Genomic DNA, 14,694 nt, shown 5'->3' with positions numbered 1-14,694 from the left:
TTGGTGCTTTTGTTATAATCTTAATTCAGCAGCATTTATCGAACATTATATTATTTGGTGAATTACGTATCTGCTGCAGCATATTTGTCTTAGTCTGACGTCTTAAATATGAGCAGTATTTTTAATGGGATAGATTTGAACTGCTTGAATATATTTATATTAAATAGGTTTTCAAGCAATAAAAATTGTGATACAGATATATCACATATCGGAATAATCGATATTTATACAAAGATAGTGCTAAAACCAACGATTTTCGGTAACATGTTACAAAATGGAGCACAAGACATGAACAAATAGTACAGTAGTTTAGTGAAAATCGGTGGAGTTTATTCAAGACCTTGAACGGTCAACAACACGTGCGGCACGTGTGGGGCTCTGGTATTAACTGGATAATTCGCCAGCTGACGCCGTATGGTGGCGCTAGTGGAGCAGCACCATATGACGTCAGCAGAAAACACCGTGAGCAGCTATGAAATGGGAGCGAGCACCACGGAAATATCGAAAGGTGATGGACATGTACTGACTTTGGTCATTCAAGTACCACCAACACCATACAAAAACCATATAATATCATCAAGACTGATTCTGGAATCGATTCGTTCGGGTATTTAAAACACATAAAAAATGTTTGTTACCAAATTCTGAAACAGTATAAGGATATTCTTGTTCCTTACTTTTACCTTGTGGAGTACTTATACAATACCTTTTACTTGCTTTCTAGTACGCCCATCACTATCTCAAAATCTGGATTGCAACGCTGTAGGAAAACTTTTTTTTCATTTGTCATTTCTTCCACTTTTGAGCAATGCTAATTTATTTGGTTTTATACATTAAATAATGAAGACGCCTCCTAACTTTTTAGGGATCTGCAGCGGCCCAGAGAGCAAAATCAGATATTTTCTAGAAACTTGAGGCCACTATTTTCTTATATGCTAGATAATATACAAATATTGACATGTAAAGAATGATACGGGTGTATAATTCTGCAGAAATGTAAATAAGAATTTAAAATTTTTTAAGAACTTTTTTAAAATCTTCCATAATAACTTCTTTTAATACAAGGTGGAAGGAATTTCAGTTAACAATAAAGCAGCACAAGGCAGTACCTTGAGCTGCGATGATCCATAACCAATCGGCACCTGCAATTTGATTGATCTTCGAGATGTACCCTGCCTCTGTTCCCTGACTTTCCCTTTTCGTTGTACCGAGTGAAGTGAATATTCTGTGAATATTCTTCTGACAGTCAGTTTTTAGTCCTACATTATGTTGTCAATCAGATTTAATTGGTTCAAAAACCGTCGTAGGCCGTCTCATTCACAGTCTACATCTCCACATGCGCACCCATACATGCTCAAAATTTTCACTACGCATGTACCCTGCAGCGTACCCTAATGAAAAATGTTTTGTTGAAATCAGAGACACTTCCCAAGGTAGGCCATAGTCCATGGCCATATATTTAAGTCAAAACAGATGAAACAGATAAACACAATTCCAATCATCAAGTCAACCAGCATCTGCACATAAGCTCTAAACCTATTGCAAGACTACTTTGTATTCAAACTTTGTATTGCAGAAGGGTGGAAGCTGCATGGAATTATGCGACAATTTCAGCGTTCATCCACGCTCGAAAGAGCAGGGTTAATTGTAACAATGTCAATACCATAACAATAACGTAATTGTAGGTGTTGTAATTCGGTTGTCTCTTGTCTGTGCTGGCTATTGCGCGGGCCGTCCAGCGGCGGAACTCGGCTTCGCCGCCGTGGCGCGCTGGCAGTTGCTTCTTCTTCTTCTTCTTCTGCATCCCACCGCCAACCCGCGCAGGGGGCGGCGGCGCAGGCGGGTCGAGCGGCGGCTCGGTCCGCCCAACATCCTCGATGAAGGTGACGACCTTCGTCGCCGGGCCGCCGAGGACGTCGACCAGGCGAGGGTCGACACCCCAGCGGCGGCGGCGGGCCGCCTCATAGGCCGGACAATCGGTTAGTAGGTGCGCCGCGCTGTCGGGCTCCCCGCACGCGGGGCATTCGTCGTCGGCTGCCGGGCCAATCTTGTGGAGCGTGTCACGGGTCAGCGGTGATGTGCCGGTCCTCAGCTGGGACAGCGTCACCGACCCCCAGCGCGCCAGGGAGTCGTGGCCAGGCGTGGGGTCCGGGTGCGGGTGGGCAGCGGTTGCCCTCTGTCGCGACAGCTCCCGGACATGGCGCGTGACGGCGGCCCGCGCACTCGACAGGTCGATCGGTGCGCTGTCTTGGTCGCCCGCCGTGGCCTCGCCAGCCAGGCGGTCGGCGGTTTCGTTGCCGTCCAGCCCGGCATGGCCCACTGGAGCACCGTCTCGGTGCCGTTCTCGGCGAGGATGCTCAGCACTCAGCAGCCTCCACACCTCGGCGGCCAGGGCCATGGTCTGGTTAGCTGGGCCGCGGCCGAGTAGTTGGAGCCCAGACCTTGAGTCGGTGAGGAGGCGGACCGACTTGGTCGATGCCAACTCCCCGTCTTCCAGGCCGGCCACAGCCGCGAACGCCTAACGCATGGCGGTCAGTTCTGCTCTCAGGCTGGAGCAGACCGCCCCTGCAGGAGCGCGCACGGTCTCTTCTCTGTTGAGGTGGTGGAACTGGATCAGCGCCTGCGCCGCCCTGTTCCGTCCCGCCGCGAGCCGAGCCGTCCGACCAGATAGTGACGTCCGGGTGCGGGAGCTCTGCAATGGCTCGCAGGGCAGCTTCCCTGCGGACTGTAGGCGGGTCCGACCAGCAGGTGGCCACGGGCAGGTCCACCCTGAAGGTGATGCCACCGCGGTGGCCCAGCAATGGAGGGTCGCAGCTGTAGAATGCCAAACCTGTAACACAATAGAATTGCAATTGTAACAAAGACCTGCATGGTCAGCACTCAGCACACATCTGCAGTGACTGTCATCCCAAGTTGGTATGAATTGGAACAAAGTTGGGTCATAGTAGAAGACGTAGCACAAGCTGTTGTGATATGAAATTCCGTAGGACTAGGTCGTAAGTTGTAAATTTTAAGTTTAAGGCTGTAGGTTGTAGGTCAGGTTAGGTAAGGTTTGGTTAGAAAGACCCATTCTCGTGCATCGGGCAGCTTGTGCTACATCTACCTTATCAATACCCAATTTGAAATTCCCAAAATTGATGGCAAACAGGCTTTTTGTATAACAAGTGTGGTTAATTGTTCTAATCCCCGCAGCAATGTGAGGGTAACTGCTTTTCTACAATCACAATATTTGAATTCATATAGGTATGTGTTTACATGTTCAGAAAATGATACAAAATATGACACAATTATAGCTGCAACTGGATAGTGGATACCAACCTCAACCTCAACTAAAAGTTTCTGCAGCCTTATAACCTAACAAATGACTAAATTGCCAAAATAAATCCCTTAGTACAATAGCTTGACTCTAAAATAACAGAACTTTTGCATGTAGACCCTGGAATGGAGGGTTTATGAAAAGCAACAAAAATAAACATTCACTATACTCTGTTCCGTTTCAAGCTTGCAGTCGAAGTGCCCTGCTGAAAGCATTGTGTGATTTCTGTATATACAGCTCTTACATTTTAAGACGCAAATTCTTGAGCGGAGGAGCGATCTGCCGAAGAAACTCCGACTGCAAGCTTGATATGGAACAGACTATAATATCAATATGTTGTTATAAATTTCATATGTAGCATAAGCGCCAATACTGCCTTCATTTACAATTTTGATACTGTTTTCCACTCACAAACGCTGCCCTCCGTGGACAGCAGCAGCAGCAGTGAAACGTCATCCGTGGTGTGACATCATCACCCATGACGTAATGGAAATCCAGTTGTTACCAAGGCCCCACGTGTGTGTATCCGCGTCGCGCGTCGTAATCAATCATTGCAATTGTTGTTCTATAGGTTATATATCCAATTCTATATGCATTTCAATTTTGTGAGTCGATATTTTTCCATTATTCAATGTTAAACTGTCTTTGATCGAATGTTGAGTGCCTCTGCTAAGTGCTATGTGTACTAAGCGGATGATTAGCAAGGATTCACAGAGGATCAGGATTGACTCATGTTGACAGCATGAGTTGAAGCTTTGAAAGCTGCCCTCACCCTATTTCAATTTTTATCAGTATCGCAATGGCTTCATCCATCAGATGCGTTGATTAGATAATTGTGCCACATAGCTATAGGTCACATTTCGGGTCGCGCCTGGCTCAAACATAAGTTAGCCCTCGCCCGCACATGCCATTTTCCCATCCTAGAACGCACATGGGGGGGTGGTTACCACCCCCCCTCCCCGCGCCATTTCGTTCCCGTTGGAGATAGAGCTTAGCAGTAAAGACCAAAAAGATTCTTTGTGAAGAGACGAATCCAATGATACCCAGTTTTACCTTCTCAGGTCAGTCATTGACCTTCCAGGTTAGGTCAAACAAAAAAATGTTGCTGTTTTGGGTCACCGTTGGATATCAAGTGCGCTGCTATCAAATACCGATGACGATGCTGTTTTCTGGTGCCAAGCCAGCTAGAACCTCTTTGTCACACTATCCGACCAGAATTTTGCTGCTGAGGTCATTTCAGGTCAAGTTAGGTCAAGGTCAATTATATGTGTTTGTATGACTGTGTGTGTCTGTGTGTATACTGATGTGTGCACCGATTGTTTTTGGGTCCATATCACATGAAATCATGATCTGAGAAGCTTTTACCAAAAATGCAGTCAAAAAAACTTCACAAAAAGTAAATTCAGCTTGCCTAAAACGCAATTATCTTAGATGACCTAGGTTGACCTTGACCCTGACCTTGACCCCTGTACATCGTCGAACAACATGTTCCATGATAGGTGGGAGGTAAGACTGGCAAAAAAGGCCGAAATCAGGGTGTCAAAAGCTCACAAGGCCCATGGCAAACGCAAGATGTTGAGAATTGGCCATTTGGGTCATGACATGACCTGAAAAACAAGGTCATATCTCCGAAACCAAAAATCACAGAAACTTGAAATTTTCAGTGGACATCAAGAAAGGAAAGACGAGCAGCTATACGAAAAATCAGCATTCTAGCTCTAAAAATGTTGAGTGCAGAGCAGAAAGACTGCCTGGGGGGGTGGCAACCACCCCCCCCCCCATGTGCGGGCGAGGGTTAATTCCTATAATGTAGACAGCCCATGATTTTATTAAGAAACTCGTGTTTAATAGGAGAAATGCATCATCCAGTTAATCTGATTGACAACTTTCAACCCAGGCTAACTAACCATATATTTACTTCAGGTCTGAGACACAAACATCCCATAGTGATAGCGACTAGCGTGCTAGGTTAGTTGTGGTTATGTGAAGCTAATTAGCATCAAATGATGCAGTTACACACTTTGTAACATTTCCTCCCAGTCATCTGCAACATCGTACCCTCAAACATCAGAAAATTTGGCAACCCATTTTTTGGACAGATAAGGTTAAAGCTCAGGAATTTCTGGGCAGACCTAGTGGCAAAGTGCATCTGTGCTAGAGCTCTGATTTCTGAGTCAGAGCTGTAAGAGCCCAGAGGCCATCATAACTTTCGATTCTCCTAATTGACATTCAAGATGTGGTAAATGTGAAGATGAAATCTGAGTAGATATAAAACACAATCCAACCTGACCTAACCTTACATACTAACCTACTAATCTTCAACAGCTACCAACCTACACCGTACATACCTACAACCTACCAACCTACAACCTGCAACTTATGAACCTACAACCTACCAACCTACACATACCACTTGGACTTCATCTTCACATATACCTGAGAATTGAGATACTACCTACATGATTGTTATGATTTGACATTTCTATGATAAATACCAGTATAACGCCTTTTTGGGCGACTAACGGAGTGAGCGAGAGGGTGGGCCTTGCACGTGCGAAATTGCGAGGGGTACCTCCAACTGACTTGTGCAAGGGACTCTACAAACCGGTCTCTAGCGATGTGCCAAATTTGAGCGCAATCGGCCCAGCCGTTCTCGAGATCTGGAAGCGACACCCTGCACGTGCGCACGTGCAAAATGGGTCCCTACTGACTTTTGCACGGCACCCTACTAACCGGCCCCTAACTGTACCAAATTTGAGCGCAATCGGTCGAGCCGTTCTCGAGATCTGGAAACGACCCCTGCACGTGCGCACGTGCAGCAGCACCCCAACTCTGGCACGTGGATATGCATTGCCTAGTGGGTGCCTACCTACATGTCAACTTTCAGCGCAATCGGCTTAGTAGTTACCGAGATATTGCAACAATTACAAAACTGACACCTCTTCGTTTTGCACGTGGCACGCGCATAAGGGATCACCCACATGCATCGGGAATAGTCCAATACTTGGTAGAAGGAATGAAGCTACCCTACAAAAATTACCGCGTGTAAATCGGTCAAGTGGTTGCTGAGATATAAGCCTCGCAAAAGCGTGACCACGGCCGGCCGGCCGGCCGCTCATACTCAGAAATTTCCGTTAATCTAAGGAGAGACTACGCTCGCTTCGCTCGCTCTGTAATTACTAAAATGAGTCCATATTTCATTCCATAGAACAATTATACTTATATATGACATCATTTTCAAACATATTCAGGTACTGAATGATAATCATCACCTTTTTGCAGCTTAGTGTGCTTGGAGCAGGAAGAGTTTTCTCATTGTTTATAGGTGAATTAGGCTCAGGCAAACAATTGTTCATGATATAAGTGCTTCTGGCTTTCACTGTTCCTGTTCATCACTGCTCCTCTAAACCACTCAGAATACAAAATGGGCAAGGTTACACATAAAAAGCTGAAGAAGGCAAAGAAACTTCCCAAGTCAGAATTGAAAATGCAGAAAACCACAAGCAAAGAAGTTGTCAAAAATAGCATTGTTGAGTCATCTACCCCAGAAGATCAACCAAAGGTAAGTACTTTGAAGAAGATGTGAGATGCATTCAAAATAGGTACTGTGTTGGAGGTATGTTAATGTTGTTAATATTTATGAATAATACCCCTTAAAAAAGTTTGTTGCTATAAAATTAGAAAAATTGAATTGTGATAATTTATATTAAATGCTTAGCAAATGAAAACCAAAGTTTAGTCAATAATTAGCATAGCCAAAGCTGCTAACCATTTTGCCCATCTTAAGTGCGAAACTATTGAAACAATTCATATGACCCTCCTTTCCTTTCAGCATCTGTGTATAAATGGGTCAATACAATGTTTTCTTCATTTTCTCCAGAAGGACAAGTGGATCAACAAGCAGCGCGTTTTGGTGTTTTCGTCGCGCGGCATCTCGCACCGCTACCGCCACCTGATGACCGACATCAAGGCCATGCTGCCGCACGCCAAGGCCGAGTCCAAAATGGACAAAAAGGACGAGAAACGCGTCATAAATGAGGTGGGTCTCTAGAATTACAATGTGAGGCAATATATTCCTGCCCGGGGCCGGGATGATTCAATAAATGTCACCGAGGTTTTTTAGCGAAAACTCCGAGGACCGTTAGGCCCGAGGTGATTTTGCTAAAAAAAAAGCGAGGTGACATTTATTGAATTCCCGGCCTTAGGGCTGGAAGGTGTTTCCCATACCTGCCAAAAAGCTCACAACTATATGATAGTGACGTCAGCAGCCGTGTGGTTCAATGTGTTTAACCACACCTTGAACCACACCCCTTGAACGAATACCAAACGGCTTGTAATATTAAAGCATTGCATTAAACTTTGAAAAGTGTGGTACAGTGCACGTGCCGTTTAAATGCCTGGATGTCTCGATTTAATCATGCAATGTAGCAGGTGTGGGAAGCCAAATAGCCAAATTCGAACTCCAGGGGGTGGGAGTGGAGGGCTTTTCGCGATTCCACTGAAATATCGGGAACTACAAGAGGTAGGTATACAGGGTGTCCCATAAGTTCGTTCTCACCTTATATTAAATAGCCAAATAGCCAAATTCGAACTCCAGGGGGTGGGAGTGGAGGGTTTTTCGCGATTCCACTGAAATATCGGGAACTACAAGAGGTAGGTATACAGGGTGTCCCATAAGTTCGTTCTCACCTTATATTTGCATGTAAAACAGAGTGCATTGCGTTTTGATATGTTTATGAACCCTCAATGTGCTCCCCATTTCATAGGCAAACACATGAATACATGCTGCGGCATGCCAACCGGCATGTTTGGCAGTATAGCAGGCTTGAAGTTAGCCCAGACTGACTTGGCATGCGCCGTGAGCCCCTCGAGGCTGGAACAGCGCTTCGCTTCGACGAGCCTCGATTTCAATATTTCCAACACATTTTTATGAAATTTGGATCCGATGAGTTGCCTGGGATGTGATCTTGCCACAGACGCCTATCACAGTCTCCTGGCACTGCTTTTAACCCGCGCGCTGATGGGGGGGGGCCATTTTGGCCCCCCCTGTGGTTTTTCTTAAATAGCGAGAAAACGGCGGCGCGCAGCGCCGCCAAATTTTGGGTACCTTACCGGGCATCAATTTGACACCTTCACACAAAATTTCAAGTCACAGGTCACCTCAGGTCAGGAGTTATTGAGGTCAAACTGAGGTCATGTTCGAGTAAAAATGAGCAAAAAACATGACATCTTGAAACGCTCACCAATTCTACAGTTAACAAGCAATTTTAAAGTTCTTTATGTGGTTGTGTAGACAAAAAACGGCGCTACAAAACTGCTATCTCGGATTTTCGAAATTTTGGGATTTTGACCCCAAAAAATCAAAAAAATTGATTTTTTTAGAAAAACTCAAAAATTTTCCAATTTTTTTTCGAATTTCGAAAAAACCGGAATATATGTGATAGTCCCTGCGCTCTTCGATATACATACCAAATTTTAGCTCGATACCTCTTTTTTTGGCCAAGTTATAGCGAAAAAACTGTTAAAAATTGATGACGTCAAATTTTTGAACTCAATTTTTAGCACTTTTAGACCTCGTAGCGCAAAACAAAGACCACCATTGAACTCCCCGTGACGAGCTGCATCGAATCAATACCCATTTTATGCAAAAATATCAACTTTGAAATTTGACCTAATTTGACCTGACCTTGACCTGACCTTGACCTGACCTTGACCAAAACGTGACCTAAGCTGGCCCTAAAGTCTGTCTGACCCACATAATCGCATTTGTCATGTAAAATGGACCATAAAACATGTATCACATGACACTTTCATATTGTGACCCCCCAGTGACCTGACCTCTGTGACCTGACCTGGTATCAGTGACCTCAAATAGCAAAATATGTGTTTGAAGAACATTTCCCCATCGATGATTTTCAATGAAATGCATTTTACACGATTTTACAACGCATTTCTTGAAATGCCTGTAAACGGTGAAAATTCGACCTTTGACCTGACCTGTGACGTCATCGGTTTGACCGAGGTCAATGAAATTGGGTCACAAGGTAGTTCCCCGTTGGGGCTATCCAACACCGTTTACCGCTTGTCGCTATGTTGCGTGGTTCTCGAGATCTGAGGGGGGGGGGCCAAAATGCCCCCCCCCATCAGACCGCGTTGCTCGGCAGACCCCATCTGGGCGCGGGTTAAGCTTTGCTTGACCTCTGCACTGATGCACTGTCTTGCTTGAAGATGGGCCTACGACCTCCCGGATGCCATTTTCTCCTCCAAAAATGCGTTCATACTTGCGGTTCGAGATAAGCAGGAAGGCTGAAACTCCTCCTATATCTTCTTGTAGAAGCATTCTGCGTCCCAACACCGTTTCTGAAGTATCAATCGCAACCTGCTCAGTGTCTGGACACATACCTGGACGGTATTACTCCACATTACCGTGACCCTGGCCTTTTGCATAGGTATAAAGCGGGATGACACGAAGGCCTTTTCCGTCGCCCATATGAGAACTTTTGGGGTTTGGACGGGTGCTTTATCTCGAACACGGACTAGGTAGTCCAGATGACCACATTGATGTCATCGGCCCTCCAGTCTTTTAGCCTAAGGCATAACGAAACAAATGTTTGGCCATTTTAAGACATTTTCGACTGTTTTGCGTCCTCCGTTAAGTTTAAGCCCAAGTGACCGTGAGTTATGTACCCCGAAATAATACTCTTAGACAGCTGGTAATCCATCCTGAAAAGCCTGCTTACCAACTTCCTAACGCTAAGACCTTTTTGACGGCCACTTTGGCGCCACACAGTTTTGGCCACATGGCTCACTCCTGAGAACTGACAAAAAAGAGCATAAACTTGCAGCGATTGACTCCCGACAAATCATCGGCGTCACTTGCTGACTGTGCGTCCAGTTAGCGACAGACATTGGCTACAGACTGGATGGCCTCAATCACCCTCAACCGTCGCAAGTGGCCCACGTGCGAACTAAATACCGAGACGTACCCGTATCGGAGACCTCTATGTTGCGGCGTAAGCCGTCTCCACAGGAAGTGAACTCTCTAGCAAAAAATATTTTGTCTAGACGAATTAGTTACCGTGGAGCATATTCACAGTTGCCATGGCAACCCCAAAACCTCAGTTACAAAATAAATTAAGCGTAGCTTTAAATAAGAGAGCCTCTAAAAGAAAAATTTAGGTGAGAAGGAACTTATGAGTAGTAAAGTAATCTTGGAACTTATGGGACACCCTGTAGTAGAGACGTTTCTTGGTATAAGGATACACTGTTCTTTGAAAAAAGGACGTTTGGAAGAATGCATCATTCTATGAGAAATGGCATCTTGCATATTGTGACATGTTCTCAAATGAAATCCCATAATATCAGCTCATGTCATCTGTTGAAATTGTGGGTTTTTCAAAGCACCAAAGTGCAACATAATCTATTTTATCGGGGAAAATAGATTTATTTACGGAAACGTTAATTATCTTACGGAATCATATAGCTGAAGGATAAATACGCGCAAGGCAATGTTAAATGCGAAGAGATCGGCTTTCCATCCTGGTTTATGTGATTCGATCATATTTCAGATCTGTGAGATGAAGAACTGCAACAAGTGCTTGTTTTTCGAGCCCCGCCGAGATTCTCTGTACTTGTGGATGAGCAACGTACCTGATGGTCCCACTGGCTATTTTCTGGTCGAAAGCGGTTAGTTTGCTCTTACTTCGTTTATTTGTGTGTGTGTGTTTTTTTACAAGTCTTTGTTTTATAGAGGACAGGACATTTCCGATTTTTTACATTGTGTTTACAATCTTGTTTACTTCTTATGGTGTGTTACTGCTCACGATGCTCCTGTCTCTTTTCATATATTTCATAATTCGAGTGCCATTCCAACAGTTAAGTTATCGTTGTGAAGCTGATCGTCGTTTCAACCTGATCTTCCCCTAACCCCCGCCGGCACAGGACATTTTGCGCCCTTTGACGGCACAAGTGGGGGGGGGGGGAGGGTACAACCCCTCCCCCCTCGCGTTTGACCCCTGATCGAGCTAGAGCTTCGCGGAAAAAAAACGAGCGTGTTGCCCGTCACGAGACGAAGCCGATGATACCCAATTTTAAGGTCCTAGGTCATCGGTTGACCTTCCAGGTCAGTTCAATGACCCAAAAGTCGTGAAAATCGGGACCTGTTACGTCGTAAGGTGTGGCTGCTGTGGGGCTTTCGGGGTGCTGATCACGAATATCGTATTAGTTTTGATCACAGATGATGTCTTGAAGCATTTAGACCAGGTCAGGTTAGGTCAGGTCAGGTCAACCAGTAGGGGTCGTGACGGGTATTCGTAGTACATGTCAACCGCCTCTGAAAGCTTCGTAACATGTTACGAAGGCACCAAAACTACTTTGTAAATGTTCAAATGGTTGCTAAATGCGAATTCAGCTCCAAAAACTAGCCTAGAAACATGTAAAACTCGAAAAAGTGAACCGAGGTCACCAAAGGTCAATGACCTGACCTTCAGGTGGCTTTGACATCCACCCTTATGCATGGGAGCAACATCAAATCACATGTTTGAACGTTTGAAACCACGAAAACATTGCAAACGCGCGGCTAATGAGAGCCGACATACTCGTACGCCGAATCGCGATTCCGGCCAAACATGGTCTCAGAAAGAAGGTCACAGGTCAAAGGTCATTTGGGTCAGGGCCATGAAATTTTCAGGGTAGGTGTAAAATTGATCAATGCGAGGGTATTGAACGTTTCGTCGCAATCGGCCGCTTTTTACGCGAGTTATTCGCGAAAAACCGGGGGGGGGGGGGGGGGGTTGCATCACCCTTGTGCCGGCGAGGGTTAAGTCGGGTCGTATATCACATAATTATAATCTATTCCCGCATGTCAGTGCATACAATGCAGGAACTCAAGATGACTGGGAACTCGCTGAAAGGCTCGAGGCCTTTGCTGTCCTTCGACACAAACTTCACCCTGCCTCATCTCCAGCTCTTCAAAGAGCTTTTGACACAGGTGAGACGTGCTTTTTCTATGTTTGCGAAAGACTCAGAGGAATAATGAAGTACGACAACATTATGATAAAAATTAATTATTTTGATTATTTTTCTTCTTCTTCTTCTTGAAGGTTTTTCATATTAAAGGGACCCTCCCACCTTCAAAAAAGTTAATGAATTGGCACGAAAGTGATGTCGCTCGGTTCAGAAAGAGCGAAAACGAATATCTACCAAATTTCATCGAAAAATATTCACCAGTTTTCAAGATATTAGACTTTTACTTTTGTTTACTTTTTGGGATCTCCGCTGTTCCTAGCGACTTTATTTGAAAGTGCGGCATTTGTTGCGCGCAAAGCAGCATATACCACCGCGTGCTCACCAATCGTTTTAGTAAAAGATTTAAAAATCGTTAGATCTCCGCTGACGTCATAAATTCTAAGGGGGCATACCAATGCACTAGCCCCTTAGAATCCGAAAACTGCAAGTTTGAAATTCCATATCTCCGAATTAAAGCATTTGTCGATGTTGTGAGTGCCCAAACCGGTATTTGCAGGCCATGGCCACCAATTTGGTTATCTCAACTCAAAACTAATGTTAAGGTGGGAGTGTCCCTTTAAAGGGACTATCCCACCTTTAACATGGGGTTTGAGTTGAGATAGCCAAGTTTGCGGCGAGGTTCAGAAACCACTATCTATCTAGGTTGCAACCCCCGCGGCCTCTTGGTGTTGAAGAAATTCGTTCCCTTCATTTGAAAATGGGCCTTGTACAAGGCCCTATCTTCAACATGGAGCGACCGTTAGTGTGACGTCACCTCGTTTAGTCATTCTGATTTAAATGGGTTTGTTCGTTGAAGAATCGCTTAAAACTTGGTCTGAACTTTGTTGTGGTGCCTACAGAGTAAAAAGAATCAGCTTTATGACAGTAATGTGGCCTGGGGAAGGAGGTAATTTTGGGCTGTGACGTCACATATTTGAAAGTTTGTGTTTGGAATATGGGAAGCCTAAGATGTTTAATGAAAAATAAATGCCAGAACCGTGTTCCTGGTCATCCAATCTATAAAGTCGGGCACAATTTAACTGGTTTTAACAACATTTTGGAAGGTGGGATAGTCCCTTTAAGCCATTTCACCCTTCCCGGTAATAAACATGGAACATTTTAAGGGATCACATCTTTAAGCTTTCCTAATAACCGATATCGTGTACCCGTTTTTCCATCCATGTATTTTTGTTTGCTGTCCATCGATCATCCATTATAAAGGCAAAATAATAGGTGCTTACTGCTTAGGTATCTGCTAGCGGTTTTCATCTAACAGTCCTGCCTGCTCGAACTGGCATAATTTCACTGCACAGGTTTTCGGCACGCCCAAGCGCCACCCGAAATCTCCACTCAGAAAGTTGCTTGTACTGACGTAGTTTCACTGGGCAGGTGTTCGGCACGCCCAAGCTCCACCCGAAGTCTCAGCCGTTCGTCGACCACGTGATGACGTTCTCGTGGCTGGACCAGCGCATCTGGTTCCGGAACTATCAGATCGTCCAGGAGACGGGCGCGCTGGCCGAAATCGGGCCCCGGTTCGTCCTCAACCCGGTCAAAGTGTTCGCGGGCAGCTTCCAGGGCGAGAAGCTCTGGGAGAACCCGCACTTTGTCTCGCCAACCTCGGTACGAGTGCGATTATAATGTGCGCCTCTTCGGTGTTAGCGTTTTCAATTTCGTTAGATTGATCTCGAAATGTTTAACGAATTGAATTCTGGTTAATTATATCTTGCTTAATCATGTACCAGAACTTCCCGGTATCTTTTTACTAGTTCCCATCGTGTCCCTGTGATAACCGTGATATTTCGATTTGGCAGCGTCGGCGGCTACTGAAAATGTCCCTGGCCCACAAGTACATCCACCGGAAGGACCAGCAGCAGTCGTATCTCGCGCGCAAACCCGGTAAGGACGAGACGGTCAAGGTGGACGTCACCGATGACGTGCTGTTGACGTCACACGGTGACGATAGCGGCGCGGAGGAGGCAGAAGCGCCGCCCAGGCCCGCCCTCGTGAACCGGCGGCGCCACGGAAAGAAGAGGAAGCGCTGAAGTGATTCCAGCCGCGAGTCCTGGGTGATGTACTTTCTACAATGTGATGTGCCGAATACAGCTGTGATGGGGCTGACATGAGGCGTTTAGACCGGGGCGGTTCCGCTCTTGGGCTTTCTGCAATAAGACCGATATGACACTGGCGGATGAGGTGACTGGTGGTTGGCACTATTTCTTTATCTTTCAGAGTTTTCCTCATTTCACGTAGTCAGTTCTGTTCAGTTCTGTTCTGTCTGATCAATATGTTATATTCGCCGCTGATGATGAGGTCGTTGTAGTCTCTCGTAGTCGTAGTACATACTGCCAACAGGGCTAGACGACGCCACAATA

At 45.4% G+C, this 14,694-nt stretch overlaps 1 protein-coding gene across 4 annotated transcripts; it reads left to right on the top strand.

Annotated features, from left to right (window-relative positions):
- Nucleotides 1-354: 354 nt before the first annotated feature.
- On the top strand, nucleotides 355-14,440 carry LOC122379585 (ribosome biogenesis protein BRX1 homolog). 4 transcript variants are annotated; one of them, XM_043361896.1, is made up of 7 exons: nucleotides 355-370; nucleotides 6,733-6,878; nucleotides 7,197-7,355; nucleotides 10,885-11,002; nucleotides 12,184-12,305; nucleotides 13,712-13,942; nucleotides 14,134-14,440. In XM_043361896.1, exons 2-7 carry the CDS (start codon nucleotides 6,741-6,743, stop codon nucleotides 14,362-14,364), a joined length of 999 nt encoding a protein of 332 aa, XP_043217831.1. In that variant the 5' UTR covers nucleotides 355-370; nucleotides 6,733-6,740; the 3' UTR covers nucleotides 14,365-14,440. The 4 variants fall into 4 exon arrangements, with proteins under 4 accessions (XP_043217831.1, XP_043217832.1, XP_043217829.1 ...); XM_043361897.1 differs by lacking the exon at nucleotides 355-370 and adding an exon at nucleotides 3,821-3,834; XM_043361894.1 differs by lacking the exon at nucleotides 355-370 and adding an exon at nucleotides 3,851-3,875.
- Nucleotides 14,441-14,694: the final 254 nt, after the last annotated feature.

This window comes from Amphibalanus amphitrite, unplaced genomic scaffold (assembly GCF_019059575.1).
Source record: "Amphibalanus amphitrite isolate SeventyFive unplaced genomic scaffold, NRLGWU_Aamphi_draft 000080F_arrow, whole genome shotgun sequence".
NCBI classification, from domain to species: domain Eukaryota; kingdom Metazoa; phylum Arthropoda; class Thecostraca; order Balanomorpha; family Balanidae; genus Amphibalanus; species Amphibalanus amphitrite.
This window is presented reverse-complemented; position numbering and strand designations above follow the sequence as displayed.

Bases quoted from the DNA above. Each gene is read 5' to 3' on its own strand.
- LOC122379585 (XM_043361896.1), top strand. From the start codon at position 6,741: ATGGGCAAGGTTACACATAAAAAGCTGAAGAAGGCAAAGAAACTTCCC. The intron at 6,879-7,196 runs GTAAGTACTTTG...CATTTTCTCCAG, and splicing joins CCCCAGAAGATCAACCAAAG to AAGGACAAGTGGATCAACAA. The intron at 7,356-10,884 runs GTGGGTCTCTAG...ATCATATTTCAG, and splicing joins AGAAACGCGTCATAAATGAG to ATCTGTGAGATGAAGAACTG.